The 25,544-nt window shown below is 44.2% G+C and overlaps 1 protein-coding gene and 1 long non-coding RNA gene across 7 annotated transcripts in view; one reads left to right on the top strand and one right to left on the bottom strand.

Moving 5' to 3' along the window:
• Positions 1-6,005: 6,005 nt before the first annotated feature.
• LOC109252732 (cytidine monophosphate-N-acetylneuraminic acid hydroxylase) overlaps positions 6,006-25,544 on the bottom strand; it is a 134,424-nt gene continuing 114,885 nt past the window's right edge. For 5 of the 6 annotated variants that reach the window (XM_019425296.2, XM_019425297.2, XM_019425294.2 and 2 more), the window contains 6 exons: positions 22,959-23,099; positions 18,699-18,873; positions 16,564-16,680; positions 11,930-12,045; positions 9,384-9,479; positions 6,006-7,332 (listed from right to left, as the gene is read on the bottom strand). In XM_019425296.2, the coding sequence (XP_019280841.2) occupies positions 9,404-9,479; positions 11,930-12,045; positions 16,564-16,680; positions 18,699-18,873; positions 22,959-23,099 (625 nt within the window). In that variant the 3' untranslated portion in view covers positions 6,006-7,332; positions 9,384-9,403. Of the gene's footprint in view, positions 7,333-9,383; positions 9,480-11,929; positions 12,046-14,818; positions 14,949-16,563; positions 16,681-18,698; positions 18,874-22,958; positions 23,100-25,544 lie in introns of those variants that run through there. The other variant, XR_008423018.1, reaches the window with a different exon arrangement.
• On the top strand, positions 22,785-24,505 carry LOC109252733 (uncharacterized). The gene is made up of 2 exons (XR_002074152.2): positions 22,785-22,880; positions 23,472-24,505. It is a non-coding gene; the product is annotated as an uncharacterized LOC109252733 (long non-coding RNA).

Raw genomic sequence — 25,544 nt, 5'->3', positions numbered from 1 at the left:
GAAGAAAGCAAGAGAAGAAAGGGACAGAGAAGAACTATAAGATTAACCATACTATAAGTAACAAAATGGCAATTAAGCACATACCTATCAATAATTACTTTGAATGTAAATGGACTAAATGATCCAATCAAAAGACATAAGATGACAGAATGGATAAAAAAAAAATCAAGATCCATCTTTATGCTGCCTACAAGAGACTCATTCAGAACTAAAGATACCTGCAGATTGAAAGTCAGGGGATGGAGAAACATTTACCAACCTAACATACGTCAAAAGAAAGCCAGAGTAGCAATATTTGTATCAGACGAAGTAGACTTTAAAGCAATGACTATAACAAAGAGACAAAGAAAGACACTTTATGATTACAAAGGGAACCAATCCGATAAGAAGATATAACAATGGTAAATATTAATTCACCCAACATGGGATCACCCAAATACATAAAGCAACTAATAACAAACATAAAGGAAGTAATCCATAGTAATAAAATAATAGTAGGGGACTTTAACACCCCATTTACATTAATGGACAGATCATCCAAACCAAAAATCAACAAGGAAAGCAGTGGCTTTGAATGATACACTGGACCAGATGGATCTAACAGATATGTTCAAAGTATTCCATCCTAAAACAGCAGAATATTCTTTTTCAGTGCACATGGAACATTCTCCAGAATAGATCACATATTAGGCCACAAAACAAGTCTCAACACACTCAAAAAGTTGAAGTAATACCATGTATCTTTTCCGACTATGAAACTAGAAGTCAACCACAACAAAAAATCTGGGAGGAACACAAATACATGGAGGTTAAATAACATGCTACTACACAAGAAATGGGTCAGTTAAGAAATCAAAGAGGAGGGGCAGCTGGGCGGGTCAGTTGTTTAAATGTCCAACTCTTGACTTTGGTTCAGGTCATGATCTCACAGTTCGTGAGATGGAGCCCCGCATTGGCTGCACAGAGCCTGCTTGGGATTCTCTCTCTGTCTCTGTGCCCCCCCACCTCCCTTCTTTCTCCTTCCCTTTCCTCTCAAAATAAATAAACATTTTTTAAAAATTTTAAGGAAATCAAAGAGGAAATAAAAAATATATGGAGACAAATGAAAATGAAAACACAATGGTCCCAAATCTTTGGGATGCAGCAAAAGCTGTTTTAAGAGGGAAGTTAATAGAAATACAGGCCTACCTCAAGAAGAAAAATCTCAATTAAACAACCTAGCCTTACACCTAAAGGAGCTAGAAAAGAAGAACAAACAAAACCCAAAACCAGTAGAAAGAAGGAAATAATAAAGATTAGAGCAGAAATAAGCAAAACAGAAACTAAAAAAACAATAGATCAGATCAATAAGACCAGGAGCTGGTTCTTTGAAAAGATCAACAAAATTGATAAACCCTTAGCCAGACTCATCAAAATAACAGAGAGGAGTCAAATAAAATCAGAAATGAAACAGAAGAAACCAACACTACAGGGGAAAAAAAGGATTGTAAAAGAATATTATGAAAACTTATATGCCAACAAACTGGACCACCTAGAAGAAATGAGTAAAATTCCTGGAACCTATAACCACCCAAAACTGAATCAGAAAGAGAGAGGAAATTTGAACAGGTCGATTACCAGCAAAGAAATTGAGTCAGTAATCAAAAAGCTGCCAATAAACAAAAGTCCAGGACCAGACGGCTTCACAGGCGAATTTCACCAAGCATTTATAGAAGAGTTAACACCTACTCTTCTGAAACTATTCCAAAAAATAGAAGAGGAAGGAAAGCTTTCAAATTCATTCTATGAGGCCAGCACCCAACAATACATTAAAAAAAATCATGTACCACAATGAAGTGGAATTTATTCCTGAGATGCAAGAGTGGTTCAACATTCACAAATCAATGCATGACATTGATAAAAGCCATTTGAAAATTTCAGATGATGCAGAAAAAGCACTTGACAAAGTACAACATCCATTCATGATGAAAACCCTCAACAAATTAGGTTTAGAGGAACGTACATCAACATAATAAAGACCATATATAAAAAACCCACAGACAACATCATACTCAATGGTGAAAAACTGAGAACTTTTCCCCTAAAATCAGGCATAAGATGATGATGTCCACTCTCCCCACTTTTATTCAACATAGAATTGGAAATTCTAGCCACAGCAATCAGACAAAGGAAAGGAATAAAAGGTATCCAAACTGGTGAGGAAGAAATAAAACTTTCACTATTTGTAGATGACATGATACTATATATAGAAAACCCCCAAGACTCCACCAGGAAGCTACTAGAAGTGATAAATAAATTCAGTAAGGTTGCAGGATAAAAAGTCAATAGACAGAAATCCATTGCATTTCTACATACTAAATAACAAAGTAGCAGAAAGAGGAATTAAGAAAACAGTCCCATTTACAATTGCACCAAAAATAATAAAATATCTAGGATTCAACTTAACCAAGGAGGTGAAAGCTACAAACCATTGATGAAAGAAATTGAAGACAACATAAACAGAAAGATATTCCATGCTCATGGACTGGAAAAACAAATATTGTTAAAATGTCTATACCACCCAAAGCAACCTACAGATTTAATTCAATCCTTATCAAAATACCAACAGCATTTTTCATAGAACTAGAACAATCTAAAATTTGTATAGAATCACAAAAGACCCCAAATAGCCAAAGCAATCTTGTAAAGAAAAACAAAGTGAGGAGTGTCACAATCCCAGATTTCAAGATATAGTACAAAGCTATAGTAATCAAAACAGCATGGTACTGACACAAAAACAGACGCACAGATCAGTGAAACAAGATAGAGAGCCCAAAATAAACCCATCGTTATATGGCCCATTAATCTTTGACAAAGGAGGCAAGAATATACAATGGAAAAAAGACAGTCTCTTCAACAAATGGTGTTGGGAAAACTGGTCAGCTACATGCAAAACAATACAATTGGACCACTTTCTTAAAGCATACACAAAAATAAACTCAAAATGGATTAAAGACCTAAATGTGAGACCTGAAACCATAAAAATCCCAGGAGAGAGCACAGGCAGTAATTTCGTTGACATCAGCTATAGCAACTTTTTCGTAGCTATGACTCCTGAGGCAAGGGGGTGGGGAATCAAAAATAAAATATTGGGACTTCGTCAAAATAAAAATCTTCTGCACAGCAAAGGAAACAATCAACAAAATTAAAAAACAGCCTACTGAATGGGAGAAGATATTTTTAAATGGCATAGCGGATTAAGGGTTAGTATCCAAAACATATAGAGAATCTATGCAACTCAACAGACACACAAAAAACCCAAACAATCCAATTGAAAAATGGGCAGGAGACGTCCAGATGGCCAACAGACACATGAAAAGATGCACAACATCCCTCATCATCAGGGAAATGCAAATCAAAACCACAGTGAGATATCACCTCCCACCTGTCACAACGGCTCAAATCAAAAACACAAGAAACAAGTGTTGGTGAGGATGTAGAACCAAAGGAAACCTCATGCTCTGTTGGTGGGAATGCAAACTGTGCAGCCACTGTGGACAACAATATGGAAGTTCCTCAAGAAATTAAAAATAGAATTACCCTATGATCCAGTAATCCCACTACTGGGTATTTACTCAAAGAATATAAAAACACTAATCTGCAAAGATATATGCACCCCTATGTTTATAGCAGCATTATCTACAATAGCCAAAGTATGGAGCCAGCCTAAGTGTCCACTGACTAATGAATGGATACACACACACACACACACACACACACACACACACACACACACACAAAAACACACGCACGTAATATTATTCAGCTATAAAAAAAGGATGAAACCTTGCCTTTTGCACCAACATGGATGGATCTGGAGAGTATAATGCTAAGTGAAATAAGTCAGCCAGAACAAGATAAATATATGATTTCACTCATATGTGGAATATAAGAAACAAAACAAACGAACAAAGAAAACAGGAGACAAATCAACAAACAGGCTCTTAACTACAGCAAACAAACAGATGGTTCCCAGAGGGGTGGGGGAGCAGGGGATGGGTGAAGTAGGTGATGGGGATTAAGAATATACTTATTGTGATGAGCACCGAGTGATATATGGAATTATCGAATGACTATAGTGTACACCTTAAACCAATATAACACTGTATTTAATTATACTGGAATTTAAAAAAAAACCCTTTTTATCATTACGGAGTGTTCCACTTTATCTGACATTAGGATAGCTGTACCATCATTTATTAGTGTTTTCATAGTATATATTCCCCCATTTTTTTTCTTTCATGCTTTCAGTATGCTTATCTTTTAAAAATGTGTCTCATAAGCAGCCAAAGAGGTTTTTTTTTTAACTGAAGAATAGCTGACACAAAATCTTAGTCTCAGGTGTACAACTTAAGTGATTTGACAGATTTACACATTATGCTATGTTCACCCCACGTATAGCTACCATCTGTCACCATACAATGCTGTTACAATACCACTGACTATATTCCCTATGCTATACCTTTCATCCCTGTGATTAGTCATTCCATAACTGAAAGCTTGTACTTCTCACCCCCATCTTGTACTTGTACTTCATCCATTTTGCCCATCTCCCACCCCAAAAAGCATCTTTTGAAATCCAGTCTGTTCCTGTCTCTTTTAATGAGAGCATTTAGTCCATTTATATTTAATGCAAATATTGATATACTCTCCCATCTGGGTGTTTGCTTTCTATTCATCCTATCTGTTCTATTATTTTCTCTTTTGTTGGCTTCCTTCGCAGGTTAATATTTTTAAATCATTTCATCTTCCCTGTGTTACTTTTGTGGTTACACCTTCTTTTACTATTCCTTCACTGGTTACCCTGGCGATTACAATGCAAATTTGTTATCAAGTGTGTGTTTTAATTATCAACTTACTGCCTCTCAGCTCCAAATCTCCTCTTCGTTGCCTGCAATGCGAGAATAAATATTTCCCCCTGGCTACCTAGTTCAAAGTTAAGCTTTGTTTGAGGAGGGCACTGGAGGGGGGGCACTAATGAAGAAAGTGGTTTCCGTTCTGGCTCTTACATGCTAGTTGCTCTACTGTGGAGCTCCCAAAGTGTGAGATGAATATGGCAGCTTCCTGGACACTCTGTACCGTGGCTTTATGGTAGGTCTGTGCAGTCTGCAAGCCACCTCCCCATGAGCAGCTTTCCCGGCACCCCTTGAGTGTGAGTGATTTTCAAGGCATTCGGGGTTTTGGCTTTTGGAATTGGCAGATGCCTATCCATGGCAGGAGGAAAATCAGCCCCCGACGCCAAGATTATTTCCATGAGTTTCCTCTGTCTCCGGATTTTGATAGCAGTGCAGGTGGTAGGAAGTGGATAGGCTCCGGGTATATTTTGAAGGCGGAGGTAACAGGATTTGCTGCTGCAGTGGATGTCAGAGCAAGGCCCATAGGATGATTTCACAGTTTTTGGTTTGAGTCATGGAAATGAGATACGAGAGAGGGAAAGAGGGCAGGCGATGTGGGGTAGAGAACAAGAAAGAAGAGGGTGATGCGGACACAGGTAGAAAAGAACCATCTAAGAGGAGTAAGGAACAAAGTGAGGGCATGCAGGGTCGATGCCCTGGCGGTCCCGGTGACATGAAAGAATTGTTGGAGAGAGGGAATCAGAAGGATATCACCGGAAAGTTAGCATGAAAGTAAAGATGGGCTTAATGGCGAGAAAATGAGTCCACATTTTATTTATTTATTTATTTATTTTTTTAATTTTTTTTTTCAACGTTTTTTATTTATTTTTGGGACAGAGAGAGACAGAGCATGAACGGGGGAGGGGCAGAGAGAGAGGGAGACACAGAATCGGAAACAGGCTCCAGGCTCCGAGCCATCAGCCCAGAGCCTGACGCGGGGCTCAAACTCACGGACCGCGAGATCGTGACCTGGCTGAAGTCGGACGCTTAACCGACTGCGCCACCCAGGCGCCCCGAGTCCACATTTTAAAATGATCTTTTCTTTGCTCATCATATACATTTTAACATACATGTGATCGATACATATTACATTTATTTTTCAGTAATGATTGAATAGTTTACCACACAGTGTAAATCACAAAATACAATTCCTGAATTACATGCATAATGTGTGAGGCGAACCAGAAAAATGAAACATCATTGGTATTAATCGTCATGAGAAATAGATCAACCTTTCCGTTACGAAGTGTGAATTCAGATATTTAAGGAGGTAAATTCACCACTGGATTCTTGTATCTTCAGAATTAAAGAGGTAGTATGTACACTCAGAAAATCAGAAAATCAACATTGAGGTTCAGTCGATGAGAGGTGTGTGTGTGCGTGTGTGCGTGTGTGTGTGCTGTATTAGCAACATCAACACGTAAAATAGCAACCTTGTTAACGATCACATTTCCTAGGGATACATGTGCATGGCTGTGCCTTAATCATGCAAATATCACCCAAAATTACAGACAGTAGCAGAAACTAGATAAATTAGTTGCCTATCTTAACCACTGAAACGATGTTTTTTGTACGGAGGGAAGAGGATTTCCCAACTTTTTCAAGGTATGGATGCTTGTTGTTGACTTTTCTATTGATTTTGAAAGATTTTTGTCTACAAAACTCATTACTAGCTAGTGTTCATTTTTTTTTTTTTATTAACCAAAGATCTTTCCATTTGTTAGAATTTATAAGCTGCAGGAAATGACTAATGTTGCCCCGGAATCAAGATAATTTCAGTCCCAACGAAAGTTTTCCTTTTAGGGCAGCCTCTGCAGCCTTGTTTTGGCAAATGCATGCATTTCAACAATGCTTTTTCAAAAGAGCCCACAAGTCCTCTTACCTGACTCTCTTAACGGACCCTGTTTGGGAAATCAATCTATTAAGGAACAAAATGCCTATTGTTAGATTCTTCTTTCATAATACTATTTTAAGTTTTTCTCCTTCCTGCTTTCTTCTTACAGTCACTCGTTTATCCATTTCTCTTCCTTCTTCTCTTTTTCTAACCCAGCTTTTGTTTCGTCACCCCCTTCCAGTTTCCTCGTGGTCCTCGAGGGAATTCTGTCTCCTCCTGTTCTATTTCTTCAACCCTCAGATTCACATCTCCTCCTGTTACGATTGGTTTCCCATAGACAATCTGTTCCTGTAGGGTTCATCACCTCTTTTATAGAGAATTGTGTATGGAATCTAAATTATCTGGCTATGTAGTGATCCACAAACATATGTGAACGTCTCACAAATGCAACATGTAATTATCCATTGTTGATTTCAATAAGGCATAAGTCCCTTTGGTATAAGCTTCCTGTGTTCAAGACGTAGCATCAGTAAATTCTTGAATTTTCTATGTTGTTTGGCATCTCTGTGAATTAAAGACATTAAGGGTAAATCTCACTTTAATACTTTTTCATTTTTTGTTGCATTGGGACAGATTTTTTGTCTTGTTCTTTAGTCCAAGTTACATAGTCTTTGATGCTTCAAAGGTCAGCAGGAGTCTAGAACTGGATTGTGAACTTAACTATACGGTTCTTCTCCCGACTTTTTACAGATTCACCATGTGGCTGACTGTAGGTCACAGGACTCTCCTGTCTATTTCATCAGGCCGACAAAGTTAACATTTGTTGTCCACTTATCACATGCTACTCACTCACTCGGCGGTGACTTACCCGTGACACAACCCTGTGAGTGGGTCCTATCGTTATGTCTACTTTACAGATGAAAACCTGAGACATAGGGAGGTTCGCCAATTTGCCCAAGGTCATCCAGTAGGTGACAAAGCTCAGATTTTAAATTGAGAAGTCAGATTCCAAGTCTGAGGTGCTGACCGCCATACTTTCTTGCCTTCCTGACGCGGCAACTTGAAAATGCACAAGCTGGCCTCCTGACTCTGCAGCTTCATCACTGCTCCATTTCGTTCACCCACTTACACAGAAGCGTCCCTGTCCATCTTTCAGAACTGCTCTGGCTCCGAGACTGTGAACTCTGTGCTTTCTCTGTCCATTACCTCCTCACCTTCCATGCCTCCTGGCCTAACTACTAAACGCGCTCAGCACCTTCACGGAGGCCCCCTGACCCTGCTCCCTCAGGGCCACTCGTGCCTCTTCTCCACTTCCCTTATTCTGTTGTCCCATGAGGACTCTTCAAGGCTCCAGTCCACCTTGCATTTTTCTCCCTTTTCACTTCAGCCACTCTTTCTGTCTGGAATATTCTTTCCACCATCCCTCCCCTCTGTTTTAGCTTCATTAAGCACTTTACCCAAACTTCGAGCCACTCTCTGAACACCACCTCGCCTCTCCACGGTCCCCAAATACTACCTGCTCCATAATGTTCTTCCTGGTCATTTCAAAAAGTCAGATGTAATCTCTCCCTCCTCAGTACTCCCAACACTTAGTTTGTAACACAAACATAGTGCTTATTTAGTCTACCTTATAATCCAGTAATATGTGAATTCCCTTGGCCTCCCTTTTGGTTTATAATCCTAATTTAGAAGATCTAGCCCGATGCCTCGTGCTGGACTGGGGTATGGAGCAAAGGGCTAGAATAGGGAACAAAGAACTTAACAACTGAAAAAAAAAATGTTTTATTTCGATCCTTAATTTTACTGGTAAGGACACTGAAGCCCAGTTTAAGAGACAAGTCGTACTGAGAGTGGGAGACAGAAACTCCGTTCCTTCCCTCCTTGAATGCATACCATGACTAAAATCGTATGTGCATGGGGCACAGCGCTAAGCACTAGGGATACAAAAGCAAGAGAGTTTACTAGTAAGAAAATCAGAGTCTACTGAGCAGAAAACAGGTTATTGCCATACAATGTGATGAGACAGTGTTGGTGGGATAAATATATAAATAAATGCATGAGGCAAAGAATTTACTATCTTTGTAATAATATTATGTGATCTTTCTAATAGTAAGTGTGAGGAAACATAATTTTTAATTCAGTTAATAAGATCCCATCCCAAGCGGTAGGAAGAAATGTCAAATCTGATTTGAACCAGACAAACTGATCTCTATCGGCTTGAAAAAGGGAGAGGACTATTGCAAATGGGGAGGTGATATTTTCCATCATACTCTGCTTTTCAGTTTTCCTCCCTTTGGTTTCTCCTGCTGCTCTGTGTTCAGGATTTAGCTCTGAACACTCACTGCCCTCCTGGGATAATTTCCGTCTTGTTTTTTAGCTGGCCGTATGTTCACGTCAACCAGACCAAACACTCTACGGACTTGGACTGGATGTACCCACTGCTCATTTTCTTTCTTTATCTCTAAACTTGAATGTTCTTCTTGTAATGTTAGCTCTTCTCACTCCCCTGAAAGTCAGCTTTTCTGACAGGTATGGTGCCTGCCTAATTTGGACGCCCGAGAGAGAGTGACAGGGTTTACGACAAGGGTATCTCCCAGACTTACGGCATGCCTCACCTGGAAAGCTCAGGTCTGCTCTACCCACAGTGCATCAGGAAGGACCTCCAGTTGGGTGGCGTGAGAGGGAGTTTTATTTGAAAGTGGTTCCAAAACCTGTATAGGAGATAAAGCGCGGAAATATGTTTTGGAAATTTCCATGACGGCTGCTTGGCCAAGATCTGTTTGGTACCTGGTACTGAGCCCTCCCCTAAGAGATGGGGCTTCTGTACTGTTTCGGTGCCTGGCATTTTCAGTGTGTTGAATGCGGACCCTTAAACCAGGACAACTGTGTCTTATTTTTATCTTATCGTGGCGGGCCTCGCTTTAAGGAATTCTCGTATGTGAAAATATAGATTAGTATTCTGTACACAAAAGGATTAGAACCCGGTACTAGTGAGGGTCCAGGTAACTGGGTCCTCTCCTATGTGTACCTGGGGAGATAAACTGGCTTCCCTGAACAAGTGGGCAGAGTGTGCCCAAAGCCTATGCACTGTGTGAAAGCCGGATCGTGCAGCTCCGCTCGTGGGAACGTGTCCTGAGGAAACCACCCTGACAAGAAACACCGACATGTTAACCCGCCACATCATCCAACAGCGAAAAGTTAGAAACAACTTACAGGTAGATCAAAGATTGTTCAGTAAACACGTAGGTACAAAGGGACACATGATATTAGGGGCGCCTGGGGGGCTCAGTCGGTTAAGCGTCCGACTCTTGATTTCTGCTCAGGTCATGATCTTACAGTCCGTGAGTTCAAGTCCCATATCGGGCTCTGCACTGACAGCGTGAGCCTACTTGGGATTCTCTCTCCCGCACCCCCCCCGGCCCCTCCCCCTTTCTCTCACGTGCTCTCTCTCTAATATAAATAAACATTTTTAAAAGTACATACAATATTACTGGATGTTTACAGAAAGCCCATGTGTAGGTGCTTATAAATGAAAAGGAAAGATTAACCAGATATAAACAGCTCTCTCTGAGGGGTGGAGACATTTGTGGTTTTAACTCTTTTTTGAATTTTTAAATACCTTTCCTCAAACTTTCTACAGTGGAGATATATTATCTTTACAACCAGTAAAATGTTCAATAAACTCATAAATCCCATTGGAAGAGAGACAAAGATAAACTGGGTTGTGACTGTTTCCCATGATTCATTAGGGGATCCTCTTACATTTATGACCTTCATTACCAAACAGCAGAACAAAATAGTTTTTAGCACCAATATCCTACAAGAGGAAACTATTTTCTTACGAAAATAACCTCTTGAATCTCCCCAAAAGTGGCTTCATTCCTGTGTTTCCAGAACAAGAAGTCAGGCATATGTTCTGTTCAAAATGAACAAAAGTCAAACATGTCTTACAGCCATTAAAAAGTTTGAGGTTCGGGACTCCCGGCCGGCTCGGTGGGTGGAGCACACGACTCTTGATCTCAGGGTCATGAGTCTGAGCCCCACCTTGGGTGTAGAGATTACGTAAAACTAAAATCTTTAGATAAAAAATTGAGGCTGATCTGTGTGTGTCTCAACACGAGGGATGCCAAAGATAACAGTGATGAGTAAAAAAAAAATGCAAGCTACCGATCTCTCGTACTCAGATTATATTTAAAAAATAATGCAACAACAAACTTTTCCCTCCAACTGTATGGGACAAAATACCAGAGAAATGTTGACAGAAACAGGCCTGGGATGACTGATACGCACTGAACTTGAAGAGAGTTACAGAGAGAGCTCTGGTGAGTGGGCGGGGGGAGAGGCAGGAAACAGGGTTTTGCGGGATGGGTGGGGTGGTGTTATTTACTTTTTACTTCGCATGCTTCACCATTCTTTACATTTTCTAAAAATAATTTTAAAACGTTCAAAAGGAAATCGGTAAAAGAGAGACACACCTGTGCTGCGGGCTCAAGGCCGAGGCAGATGGTACATTTTGCTTACTTACAGTGAAATTCCTGCACTTTTCTGGTAATGATAAGTGGTAATGATAAGAAACGATTCTCCCTCTTGGTGATTCTTTGGCAAATGTAAATATGGCCAACGGGCCTTTCTGACGTCTCAGCTCAAATATTTCAAGTACAATCTTAAAGATGTACAGTTGTGTAACGGGAGACTTACATGGTTTTTGAAGTGGAGGGCGGGCAGACACTCAGTGGGCCATCCCCCCTAACCAAACCGTCCTCCAAATGCACGCTGGAGTTGAGCACAGGCCAAAACGTGATGTGGGAAAGGTCTGTCTTCAATGACCATGACTTTGTCACGTAAACACTGCCCCTCATTCTTGTCTTGGCAAACCCCCTCCTTCCCTCTCATAATGTCCTTTCATTTCTTGTACCAAGGAAATGTGGTTCAGTTCCAGAAAGGAACTGAAACACATCCGTGTGAAGGCATAAATGACTCTTTAAAATATTACTTTTGTAATCAGATTTGCTTTTTATAGGTTAACAAAGGAATGAAGCTCTAATGGTGGAATCTCGCACATCCACCAGAATATGGGGGCACAGTCAGTCCCTGACTCTGCTTATATATCCGTGGCGTCCTCCACGGTGGCCTCGCATGTGCCAGGCACTTTCCAACTTACAGGTGATGGTATATGTCAGGACTCCGTTGCAGCCGGGTTTGGAATCCTATATACAAGTCGTCCCAGAGAAGACCGTTCTTTACCACGTGTCTGATGACGTCAACCCGGCTCCGAATCTGAAACAGACATGGAACGAAGAGCAGGGGTGACCCAGCCAGCACCGAGTACCGACCCCTCATGTCCCTGGGAGAAGCAGCTGTCTGGGACGGCAGGGACCCGGGCAGTCAGGGAGAAACGCCGACTACAGTAGATGTCACAGGCCGGGGTGGGGGTGGGGGGTTGGTTGGAGAGAAGGGACCTGAGCTCGGCAGGAAGTGAGGGAAGGAAAACGGGAAAGGGATCTGGAGCTGGGGAAGCGAGCCTCGTGGCACAGTCACATCGCTGGCTCGAAATCCACGTTCCAGCGTGTGGAGTCAGCAACCGCTCTGTGCCTCAGTCTCCTCATCTACAGAACGCAGATGACGGAACCTTCCTCCGAGGGTGGCTGTGAGATTAATTGAGTCGATGCACATCCAGGACTCCCCCTGCACGGTAAGCTTTCCGCACAAGTGGGCGCTACAGTGTTATTCTCAAAGTGGCGCGTTCCAGTCTCCCGCCGGAACATTCTGCGGCACGGCCGAGCGTCCGGGTCTCCGGCCGTCTGCGGGTTTCGGGCCTGCCTCACAGCAAGACCACCTCAGGTAGGGGGTCAGGCCCTTCCCTTTCGAGAATCTCAACTCCCGACACGGAGGCTCGGGGGAGGCGTCAGAGGAGTTCAGGATTAGCAGACAAGCAGAGATGGTTTGGAGTGTCAGCCGAGGGCTTACTACTCAGGTGACCTTAACCTGGCTCAGCCTCAGTTTCCTCTCTTACAGGACTGTTGGGAGAAAAAACTGGTATCATTTATAAAAAGAAGTGTGCAAAGATCCGCGGTGGCTTCGACATGGCAGCCGCACCAGCGCTAAAGGTCACCAGGAGCTTTCTCGGTATCGGACGTCGGATTTGTCCCTGGGAAACAGCACACGGAAGCCACTAGACGCCAACTTCCAGAAATGACACGCCATTACGTGACGTAGGGTGATGAGATGGACACTGTGGTTTACTTGTCTCGCCTGCACCTTCCCTCCAAAAAGATGACATCCGCTGTGAGCGCGGACACAGCTCAGCGGCTCTGTTCTTCCGCCAGAAGATTTAGAAACGTGACTGCAGTTGGGCCAGGATGAGCCTGCCCCTCGTAAGACTGAGGTCTCGTTCCTCACACCGGGCAAGGAGATGGCCTTTCTAACCTTTCAATCTGGAGAAGAGCACACAGAAGACCGGGGGACACAACTGAGAAGGATTTGGGGTACAGATGGGAAGGTCCTGGTGACCGATGAGCTTTCGGGGTGAGGGAAAGGGTCACCGTGTCAAGCGTGGCTCATCGTCGGGGGTCAATGCTGCCAAAAATCCAGAAAAGAAGAAAAGAGCGGTTCTAGAGAAGGAAGAGGATGAGCTGGAATTTGAACAGGTTGAAAAGGAGGTGATGAGAATTTGGAGATGGGGTGGCGATATCGGGCGGGCCGCTGACTGGAAAGAATCTCAAGCCCGAGCGTGTTGTGGGGCAGGACATACAGATTTTGGACTCATTAGCGGAGATGCGGTACCAGCAGATGAGATCGCCCAGGAAGAGGCGCGGGAGGAAGAGTGATTTGAACACAGAACCCCGGGGGGGAAACAAGAACTTTAAGTGATGCCTGGAAGAATGCAGGAGAATAGTCGGGAAGCGAAAAAAACCCAGGGGTGGAGTCACAGGAATGGAGAAAGGACTTCAGTTTGAAAAGATGGACCGGTCACACGCAACAAACCACCTGTGTTCTGTGCACTCTCAGGCCCAACCAACGTGTTCACAACACACGTATACAGGTATCAGCTGTCACGGAACAGGAAACAAAGGGAGTCGCTGACCAGCAAGAGATTTCAACTAACTTCAATCTGGAACGTAGGCTGATGAGGGGCAACCAAAGACAGAGTCTGCGGAGTCCCAGAGCGCGTGGGGAGGGGCGTCCAGACGTGCAGGGGGCAGAGGTGGGTTCCAAGGGCGACGTGAGGACACACAGCATGACGTACATGCAACCGCTGACCTGTTCCTATGGCCCTACGCGCTGTTCTCACTGAATACCTTCAGACAGTTCTCTGAGTAAATGGAATGGATTCTGGCGGGAGCCCAAGGGGGTGGTTTCCTCGTGATGTCCCAAAGCCAGGAGCTCTACACTTTGGAACTTAGGGGACCCCCGACCTAACAGCTAGCTGCTCACCCCCATAACTTAAACTGGTGACCCCGGACCAAACAGCCTAGCTGGCGGGTCATAGAGCCCACGGTCCCTTTTTAAAAAACTGAGTTAGTTTTCTGCTCATTCGTTAATCTGGGTATTTCACATAAAAATCCAGGCTTCCGAGTTCTCTGGAATATTCCAATCAGCTGGGGCTCATCAGGCGCTGCCCCCTTCCACGTGATAGTCTCCACCCTGCTCTCCTGTTTCCAACCTGCCTTGAGCCAGCGGTGAGCACTATAGCATGTGATCCCTGCCTTTAGGTAAAGCCCGCCAATGACAAGTCCTATACAGACACAGAGAGCCCTACACCAGCTGGGGAAAGGTCTTGTCACTGGTAAATACAGATGAATCCCTTACTTCTCGAAAGTCACGTACAAAGGAAGAAAGATCAGCCTGCGGTAAGCAGCGGGGCACACGGGGAGAGGCCAAAGGAGCAACGCCCTCCACGTCCACGCAAGGTGACCTGCTAACCAGCGGCGTGCGCTCGGCTAAACTGCCTTGCGACGCGAGGCAGGAAACTATGTAAAGCTCAGCTCCCACGCATCCCTTCTGTGGCAGTGACTTAAGCAGAAAGTGTAGAAGCAAAGAAGGTTGGGACCTGGCCGGGGTCTGGAGGCAGGTAAGGGACGTCGCAGGGTGACAGATCTGTAGAGACCCAGAGGAGCTCATCCAGATTGGAGCAGGAGGAGGTGGACTGCAGTGGCCATGCATCTAGGAGACACGGAGAGCTGGTGAGACAGAAGATATACTTATGAGCTTGAAAGGCAATTAATGGTTTAAAAGAAAAACAAAAACAAAAACAAAAACAGAAACGGGCAGCATGAGAGGACTCTAGGAGCGCTTCCAAGGGTAGGCATAAGCAAACCTCAGCATGAGAAAATCTCCCTAAGATCCTGGCAGATAAAAGCACCGAGAGCCACATCACAGAGCACCAGGCACGATGATGATGCACTTCCCGGTGCATTTGAATCTGCAGCAAGCGGTTGCTTGCTTGCTTTACCCAGCAGATGTGAAAAAGCGACTTTCCGTTAAATATTTTACATGAACTTGTTAATCAGAAAAGTCTGAAGATGTATCTCCTTGAAGGCGAACAGATACTTCAATGTACAGATTTTGTAAATTCAGAATCTGGGGAGCAACATAGTGGCTGAAGTCTAGAGCCTAGAGTCTAGCTAGACTCTAGAGCCAGACAGCGGAGGTCAGCCCTGTGCCCCACCGCTTGCCAGCTGGACAGCCTGCGGGCAAGTTCCTGACTGCCGGTATGGCGTTACCCTCATCCAGAAGTGGGGGATATAGTGATCTCTGTCCATAGGTTGTTGCCGAATAAATGACTTAATGTTTATAAAGTGCTTAGAGCTATGCGTTTGTTAAATAAAACAATAAATGTAATAGATCCATTTTGCTTAAAATGGGTGCTTCAATACAGGGTTCTCCTCTGTGTGAAAACCCAGTTTTTTTTAAAAGCCAGAAAGCAGGCAGTAAGTCATTGGTTGTACTGAAGTTTCGACCTAGGATTCTCTTCAATAGCAAGTACTTTACTAAACCTTAAAATACAAATCAAATTATTAAAAGGTCGTTTAAGAACACATCTGTTATCCAAAGGTACGTTTAAACCACTACAATTAAAGTAGCGTGCGTTTATATGGCACAAGTAACAAGTTCAAGGGCAGACCGTATATCCTCCTAATTTCCCGAATGGTCGTTGTGTTTACATTCACATAGAATTTAAAATTACAGTGCATGCTCCTGTATATTATTAGTTATGTGACTACCACAAAGTGGTAGAGTGGGAATACGTCCCATGGAAAGAAAAAACCAAGGCTTGGACAGGTTAAATCACTTACTCAAAGCCTATAATCAGCAGGGAGGGGGCACCAGTCCTAAGCTTGAAGCGGTCTCCAAAGCAATAGCTCTTCCTTTCCATTATGGCGCCACAGGTCAGGGATTTGCTCCAAACTGGAGCTCAATCAAAGATGTGTTGATTTATGTTGACTTAATTCCTTTTGTAGGGATGCCCACTGGGTCCACTGGGGGGAAGGAGGCAGAGGTCTCGAGGCTTGCGGGTCTGATGACAGCTTAAGCGGGTCGGGTTTGGGCAGTAAGCACGTAGAGGAGCCAATCTTTGCAATGGACTCAAAAAGCAGCAAGTATGGACTTCAGTTAATAATTATGTTTCAACACTGCCTCATTAGTTGTGACAACTACCACAGTAAAGGAAGGTGCTAACGATCTTCTGTGCCATCCTCCCAAGCTTTTCCGTAAATCTAAAACGACTCTAAAATAAAAAGTGGATTTAGAAAGGAAGGAAGAAAGGTAGACAGGAAGGAGCAATTTGCTGCTTACTTCCTCATACGGGTGTTCCCGGCTTGGTCTTTCTTTTGGAAAGGATAAGTCTAGAAAGTCAACCAAATAGTCATATCCTCCAGGAAAAGGGCTGAAGTCCTCATCTGTTTCAATCATCTGTGCAAATGACAACATGGTAAAGGCAAGAAGCATATAAGTCTGGTGGTCAAAGTCTTCTAAAAATCCTAGACTGTGTAAGACCCAAACATCCTTAAATGATGGCAATGAATTGGAGTTCGTATATTCCCTCCCTCAATCTCTCTCTCTCGAACTGATAACATTCAAATCCTAGCCTTCTACACAAGCAAGCTTCTTCACATCACTAACTTCAATCAAATTTACAGAGAAGATTATCATCATCTTGAGTATTGTTAGTAATGAGACAGCAAACGCCATGATAAGTTTGTAGGCAAAGGAAGAAATAAAATGTGCAATGTTTCTCATCATTAAATAGCAGCAAAACAGCCATAGCTTCATGGAAAATTCCAAATATTTTCTCTTTTTCATACTGATTGTCCCACTGAAAGTAATCATTTAGACCAATGCTCTCCAGGTCTCTGGACTTCAAAGACAATTTCCTAAAAAATATTCGGGAGCTAATATAAACATTGATGTAGTGCCTTTGGATGACACAAAGGGTTGGGGGCACAGACCCCTTCCTGCTCCCACTCCTGTGCACCTGAAACGCCATGTATAACTTGACTCCCCCACAATATAATAGCATGTTGACTAGAAGCCTTACCGATAACATAAAACATAAACACATGTTTTTTATGTAATATGTATTGTATACTGCATTCTTACAATAGAGTAAGCTAGAGAAAAAGTGTTATTAAGAGGATCCTAAGAGGGGCACCTGGGTGGCTCAGTCATTTAAACGTCTGACTCTTGGTTCTGGCTCAGGTCATGATCTCGTGGTTCGTGAGTTCGAGCCCTACATCAGGCTCTGTGCTAACAGCGTGGAGCCTGCTTGGGATCCTCTCTTTCTCTCCCTCTCTCTGCCTCTCCCCTGCTGTCTCTCTCCAAATCAGTACACACTACATTGAAAAAAAGAAATTCATAGGAGAATTTACATATATACGGTATATTTGCAGTCCTCAATTGTTAAAAAATCTGCTTATAAGTGTCACTCAAGAGTCAACCGCATTTTATTTCCCAGTGAGGACTTACAAAAAGTCTTACATCTACTTTTATTTCATTAAGGAAAGAATGCTTTGACACCTCAAAAACAGAGAGGACCTAATCTTGGAATAATGACCATTCATCCCGAGAAAAGAAAGCTGACAACTTTGTAACCGTACTTGTAAGCATCCTCAAACCTACTCACCACTGACCGGAGAAATCATTGTCATAGACTGGCACTGACCCCCAGGCCAGGTTTTAGGCATCATTGCCTTTAAGAACGGCAAGAATTGCCTGGTATTACTGTTCAGGGGTTGAAAGGTAAACCTGGGAATAGTCCTCGCTCTGAGGGGCCCCAGTCCTCGTCTCTAAGAGCGAATGCTGTCTATTGCCTGATGCGCTGTCCCTAAACTTTGCACACTAAACAGAAGCCGGATAAAATACACATGTGAGTGGCTGGTTACTCCAGCCTCTGCAGTACTCCTGGCCCACTGTGGCTCCCTCTTTCTCTTGCACCTCCTACCTGTTAGTATTTACTTTGCTTTTGGAGACACTTTTAGCTTCGGTGGCCAGGTTATAACCCGAACCGCTTGGCTTGTGAGCCCTGTATGTACGTGCTGCAGCGAATATAAGTTTCAGACCTCCAGCCTAGATCTAGCACTTAACCTTGTGCTTAAACCTCATGGTTTGTGCAATCTGATTCTTACCACAGCTGCCGATAGGAGGCACCTGTTTCTATGTCACCCGGCTACAAGTCAGGTGGGTAGCACCTTCCAGCCCCACAGCGTAAAGAGCTGTTTCTGCCAATGCTAAACAAAACAGAACACCCACAAAACCCACAACAACAATCATGGGACAAGAATGCTCCCAAAGCAAAAGTGAGCTGGACCTGAGGGAACATGCCCTACATTTGGCGCTTAAGGCAGGCTTATTGAGAAATAAACTGGAATGCTCAGGGGGTTTCCTCTAGTTCCATAATACAAGAGCAAAGACAGACAACACTTATGGCGTACCCTGACCACCAGGTTGTAATCCTTAAATCCCGCCCAAGTGAAGTATTCTTTTATCCAGGATGAGTGAAGAAATATATCATCTCCTACAGCAGCATTCAAGATGTTCAAATAGGGTTCGAAGTCCCAGGAATCCTTGTAGATCTTGGTCCCCTCTGGAGGCTCTATGATGCCCTTGCTTAAAGACACAGAGGTGACAGTTAGTCGTATTGTGACAATGTGAATCCCCTGGCACTGATGACTATATTATGGTTATGCGGGACGTTAACGTTAGGGCAAGTCTGGGGACGGGACTATGGGAAAACTCCACATCTTTTGTAACTTTTCCCTAAATATTAAAAAAAAAATCATAAATTACATTAAAAATTAAAAAAAAACCCCATCATTGGATTCCCTCTTGAGTCCTTGTAGGAGAGCTCAGTCTATGGAAGCTGTGTGGCCACATACATGTCCCATAAAGAGATTGGTCCTGGAGGAGCCGGAAGGGTAGTGAAGGTTTACGGGAATGCCTAGAGCGCTGTTACTTCTTTTATTTATTTATTTTTTAATGTTTACTTTTGAGGGAGACAGAGACAGAGTGTGAGCAGGGGCAGGGCAGAGAGAAAGGGAGACAGAATCCGGAACAGGCTCCAGGCTCTGAGCTGTCGGCACGGAGCCCGACGCGGGGCTCGAACTCACAAACCGTGAGATCATGACCTGAGCTGAAGTCGGACGCTTAACCGACTGAGCCACCCAGGTGCCCCAAGAGTGCCATACTTCTGGGGAGGCTCCCTCCTGCACACACTTGAGCGACGGCCCCAGACATCTGTTGCGTGTCCAGAAGGCACATTACCCGAGGTGGCTGAGTACGTGTGACACTTTCGGATGCCTCTGCCTATCCAGGTGGAAAGTGGCCGCCTGAAGGAAATCACCGATGGCCACAGGGCCTCACCGCCCCGCAAGGTGGCTGCGAGGAGGCACCTAGTCAGAGCGTGCGTGTACAAAGGGGGGATTCCACAGGGAGAAAGAAGGGCACGAAGGTGAGAGAAGCCATAAACAAGGAAGGCAAAAGTGAGCCCTTCCAGATCAACAGTCAACCAGACAGGAGCCGTCAGAATGCCTGGATGATTCGGAAACGTCCCACAGAAGTTCCTCAGGAGACGTGTGAGGGGTGGGGCCTGAACCCCAGCCTGCACCGAGCTCCTGTGAATCGGCCAGTGTGGTGGGTTTCCAAGTCAGAATACATTTCAGGTCAAAGTCCATGTCTGCGGGGAAAAAAAAAGGTTGGAAAACCACTGATCTGGGCCCTTTTGATTCAAGTAGCTAAACGATGGAAGTGTTGAATATAATGTCATATTTATGTTGTGGATGTCCACTCACGGTCCCGCCCCCAGCCTCCGCGGAATGGAAGTGTGGGGGAAGCAGCAGCATGACTGGCACTTAGACGGGGCTCAACAAGTCTCTGTTGAGCGTCTCAGCGAGTTTAGCCTAGCTTCGAGAAACAGCCAGAATTTGGGGCCTCTGACACATGGTCCTCCTACTGTACTGATCAAACCACAGCTGAGACGGACAGATGGGCAATTGTATTCTGAAACCCGGTCAGCAATCTGGATAACCGAGTTCTCTGACCTCCCCAGAGCTCTGTCCATCCAGTGCGGAGAGGGAATCACCGCGTGAAACACGGAACCCTGAACCCTAGAAATGGAACGGGATGTGATGGGGGCAAGGGAAATCCAAGGAGGGAAACAGGCACCTGTCTACTAAATACCTGGCAAGTCACTGTAGGTCTGTACGTACCACTTCTCAACACGATGCTTTGGTCCATCATTCTCCCAAAGCTACAGACGCGCTAGCTTCGGTGAGAAATTACTTAACAGAATCCCAAAGCTTCTACCTTGGAAGTCAATCTCAGAGCTACTTCTGCAACTCCTTGCCGGGTCTCGGCTTAAAGCCGCACTCATCTCAGGCCCCCCAGCTGCCTTCTCGACTGGAGCTATTCTCCCTGTAGCCTCTTCCCCAGTTCACGCTCCTCTGCAGGCTGAAATGGTTTCTCCAGAACATAACGCAGTGATGTGCCTGCTTTGCTGAGTAACTTTCTCAAGCGCTAGTTACTCCCAGGCAAGCTCCCTGCGTGGTTTCACGAGGCCTTTGTGACCCCGGCCCCCGCACGTGGCGTCTGGCATTCCTGCTTCATGAGGGAAGGACATTTTCACGGCTGTGTCCCTGTACCTAGTAGTACCTAGGCAGGCATACCAAAGGAGCTCAATAAATCGTTTCTGAATGAATGACATACACTTGCTCACCGGTTCAAAGTGTCTGCGCGCATCAAACTCGCAACACCATCGACCCCTCCCTTCGCCAGCACACGCCATTCCCTCTGGAATCTGGAATCTCTCCTTCCCTCTCTCCGTCCCTCTTATTCGCTCCCTCTCAATTACTCTACTGGTAATCCCTTCCCCTCTGAGACCTAGCTCAAATGCCAGAGATTTCAGATTGAGCTTTTCTTGACCACACTTCCTGTTCTCCCACCCCCTCCTCCCCTCACCAGGCAGAGTGAAGCACTTAGCCTTCCACGTCCCTCACACTCCATGTCATTACTGAGAACCCAACAGCGCTATGCTCTTGTCACCCAGAATGTTTGGTAAGATGCAGTGATACAAATGCACATCCCCAGGCTCTACCTCGGATCCAGAGCCCCGGGGGGTGGGGCTCAGGAATCTGCATTTACCCAAGTTCCTCAAGGTTATTCTGTTTGCGAATTCCTGCTCCAGGATGCGTCCGGAGGACAGGACCCGGAAGATACGGAGCTCAGCAAACGCCAAATGATAAAGGCTCTCGAATGCCCTCTGATACCGGAATAATTAACAACTTCTCTTATCCTTGATCTGGAGAGTAAAAACTGCTTTTATCCTAGAAGCACTGGGGGGGATCTTAAAGAATCTGAAGCAGGAAGGAACAGGAACGGTTTTGTATTTTGAAAAGTTTACTCTGGCAGCGATGTAAAAACTTCTCTTACTCTTGATCTGGAGAATAAAAACTGCTTTTATGCTAGAAACACTGGGGAGATCTTAAAGAATCTGAAGCCAGAAGGAACAGGAAGGGTTTTGCATTTTGAAAAGTTTACTCTGGCAGCAATGTGGAGTGGGGGCTTATATACCTTTTGCCTACGGTCCCTGTAAGAATTAACATTGAATCATTATATCAGGACCCTGGGGGTCCACCAAGGGCACCTCTGACACGAAAGTTTCCTGAAATAATCATTCCCTTTATTATAGGCAAGGTACTCGGGTGTATTCTATTCTGTTCGATTTCATTTTTCAGAAATGCAGGTTGTAATGAATGTCATTGATTTTTATGACCCACCAAAAGCCACCGTGGATTTTGACCAGCAGATTGGAACTGGCTGGTATAGAGAACACAGACACAGGCAAGACAAGTCAGGGGCCACCGTGGGAATCGAGGCTAAAAATTATGAGAAGCTGAATGAAGGCCATGGCAGAAAAGGCTAGGGGCAAGTGATGGAGTTATGGGGGGCTTATGGAGGAGAAAGGACTGGCTTCAACAACCAGTTTCACACAGGAAGTCAGCAAAGGGTCAGAATCGCTAACCCCTGCCTTGGCAGGGGTGAGGCCGGGAGCAGGTGTGACCTTTTGGTTAACTGTGTGATTCGCTCTCTAACTCACCCCGTCAGTTTCTAAATTAGGGTGAGGAACTTATGGTTTCATTTGGCTCAAGACAAGTGTTTATAAAAACATAGGTCTGCGACATCGATGTTAACTTTTCTCGAATTGCACCCCCGATGCGAGGCTACTTGCTCAGATGTGCTCTGCGTGGGAGAGGCGGTGGGGTAATGTTTATGCTGATATGAAAACCAGCTCTCGTGTCCGTTGCTTTTTACTTCTTTAAGGCAACTTCTTTTTGAGCCTATCAATGGTCCCTGATAGGAATAAAACACCCTCACCCTTCATCCTCAAATAAGGTTCTGAGATGAGGAAAACATTTGAGTATTTGTTACGTCGCATGAGAAACCTACGGGAAAACTCAATCTTCTCCCCCTTAGATCTGAAAGATACTTAATGGTTTATTTAAACAGTAAGACTTCCGTTTCTAAAGGTGACGTGTGGATCTGATTCCATGAGAATCTCAGCATGCCAGTCAACAAAGACTTAATATTCCTACAAACGAGGACCTGTCAAAAGGCCACAGGTATGCCCTTTATTTTCTCATAAAATTGAAAAACATTCATAAACCATCCTTAAGACTCTATAAAGACTCAAACCAAACCTGTCTGTCGGGTCCTTTAGCATCCGACTCAGATCGAGAGTGGCTCCAGGCCGTGGGGTCCACGTTACCACATCAGAGTTTTTCTTGATAAGATTGTTGAGTTCATTTGGGTCATTTTTGATGTTTGTTTCCTTAATATACCTGTGAAAATAAGAGCATGCTTATGTAAAAAAACAATTAATTCTCAGATGCACAGTCTGAGTAGCACGATGCTAGAATTTTTTTGTCTCTTCATTCCCACTTAACCAATAACTTACCGCATGGAAAAATAAAGACTATACTTGGCCTAATGTCCCTAATTAGGGAAGAATTATTAGCCCAAGAAGTTGTACTTATACTTTGTCTTTAAGTATAATCATATGATGATTGGATGTAAAAAGACCGACTATTTTTAACAGGTGGGAATAGCACACGCTTGTATTTGATATTAACTAAACGTACAGATGACGAAATATTATTCGATAGGAATAATACTAAGCACTGACCATGGGCTAGTCGACTTTACCTTCACAGCGCTAATGAGACAGCTACCATTCATGCTCTCACTGTAGAGAGAAGGGGACTAAGGTTTTGAAAGGCCAGGTGACTTGCCCGAGGTCACCCCCCTGGACGGCAGTGCCCACCCGGCTGTCCACCACATCGCACAGCCAGGAGGCCACAGGAAGGAGCTCCTCCCCCAGTTTTGGATCCAAGTCTGAAAAGTCACCACTTGTCATGTGCGGTTATACGCGAGAAGACGGCCATCTGCGAACCAGGAAGCCAGCCCTCACTCGACACTGAGTCTGCAACTTGATGTTGGACTTTCCAGCCTCCTGAGAAATGAACCTCGGTTGTAAAGCACACGTGCCTTCAGTCATAGCCCTTCCTGACACCTAGCTTCTCACTGTGCTACCGAGCCGAGCCGACCATCTCCCAAATTCAATTCCAAGCCACAATCTTTCTGGAAATCGCCATTTCAGGGTCATATGGGAAGGTGGTGGTGGGGCTGGGGCAGAGAAGGGGCGATCCAGAGAAAAAGGATTTGTCCCTGTGTTTCACCTGACACGGGTTATATAGACGGACATTTCTATTAAAGGGAATTTAACCTCCTTGAGCTACAACCCGCTCACCTAGACTGGATACAGAATTTTAGTCAGACAAATAAAAAACATATGTAAGCACCTGGATTTCTACAGCACCAGGGGACTTACATCACCTCATGACCCTGGAATCCATTTGGCAGATATGAGTGAAGATGTCACTCCACCCACAGATGCGAGTAGCTTTTCCCTTCCCACTGGCATTAATGAACCTCCAGCAGGGTAGAACTCACTTCGAAGCAGTTGCCACCATTCTGTCTTTTCTTACGACCTCTAGTCTCAAGATGGTTCACTGCCTGGTCTCTCTGCCTCCCATCTCGTCTCCAAACCACGATACTGTCAGATTACTCTTCCTAAAACACAATGTGTGGTGCTCACAAAATTCTGTCACTTCCTGATGCTTGCCTGTCTCCCTCTCTAAAATAATAATAAAATCAATACCGAGGTGCTGCCCTCTGAGGGGTACCGTGAGCGCTGAGAGCAACATTTGTCCATTACTTACACACAGAAGAGTGGCTTGCCATTACTTTAAAAGGCAGCATTTTAAGTAGCCAAGTGTCCTGTAATCAAGTATGCACGACATCCGGTTCTTCTCCACGTTCTTGGAATTCAGTCTCCTTAACGTCTCTGGAATCTGAATTCCCTTCTCACTCCCTACTGTCACTCACCATCCCCGCCTAGATTATTGTCATGGTTCTCAAACTGGTCTCTAGGATCAGTATTGGCCTTTCCCTTCCCACCGCACAGACACATGACCTAACTCCCCCTCTGATCACATCGCTATTCCTCATCAGACTCTTTTATTGGGCTCCTCATGCCTTCAAGATAAAAATCCAAGCCACTTGCTATGGAAGACACAAGGCTGTTCACTGTGTGGCTTCCTGGTTTCTCCCACCATGCCTCACGTAGCTTCCTTAGTCCCCTATACTGAGCTCTGTCATCTCAGCATCTTACTGTCTTTTCCGGTCAGTGTCTACTCCTACTTTGAAACTGACCCTCACCGTCTCACCCGGTACTCATTTTCTGACCCCCACTGCCTCCTAAACACACAGGTGTCCTACGCTTTTCGTGCTGTATCATGATGGTTTTTCTCTTCCAGGAGACGATCGCTCAGAACACGATCATTTATCTCTGCTTTTTCAGTACCTAGACCAGTGCTGCTCAGTAAATGATAAATGAATGCATAATGAACAGTACTGATCAAAGGAAATGACTTTTTAATCTTAGGTCAGTCTTTACAGAAAGATCAGGAAGATATGGGGTCGCTATATAATTCCACAAGAAGGTGGGAAGAATGGAAGCACATCTGCGATAGGATGTATTAAACACAGCAAATAGGATGTGATTAAACATGTGCCGATAGTTCCTCCGAGAACACGGAATGTTCAAGTGAGAACAGTCATGTTTTAATGATGACACAAATGAAGCCTAGAAAAGTCAAATGATTGCTTGTAACTAATGATAGAGGGAAGACCTACATTCCACGTGCATGATTTCTTCTATGGTG

Source organism: Panthera pardus, unplaced genomic scaffold (genome assembly GCF_024362965.1).
Source record: "Panthera pardus isolate Hobbes unplaced genomic scaffold, ASM2436296v1 HiC_scaffold_17, whole genome shotgun sequence".
In the NCBI taxonomy this organism is placed as follows: domain Eukaryota; kingdom Metazoa; phylum Chordata; class Mammalia; order Carnivora; family Felidae; genus Panthera; species Panthera pardus.
The sequence above is the reverse complement of the archived record's forward strand: the minus strand, read 5'-3'. Positions and strand labels throughout refer to the sequence as shown.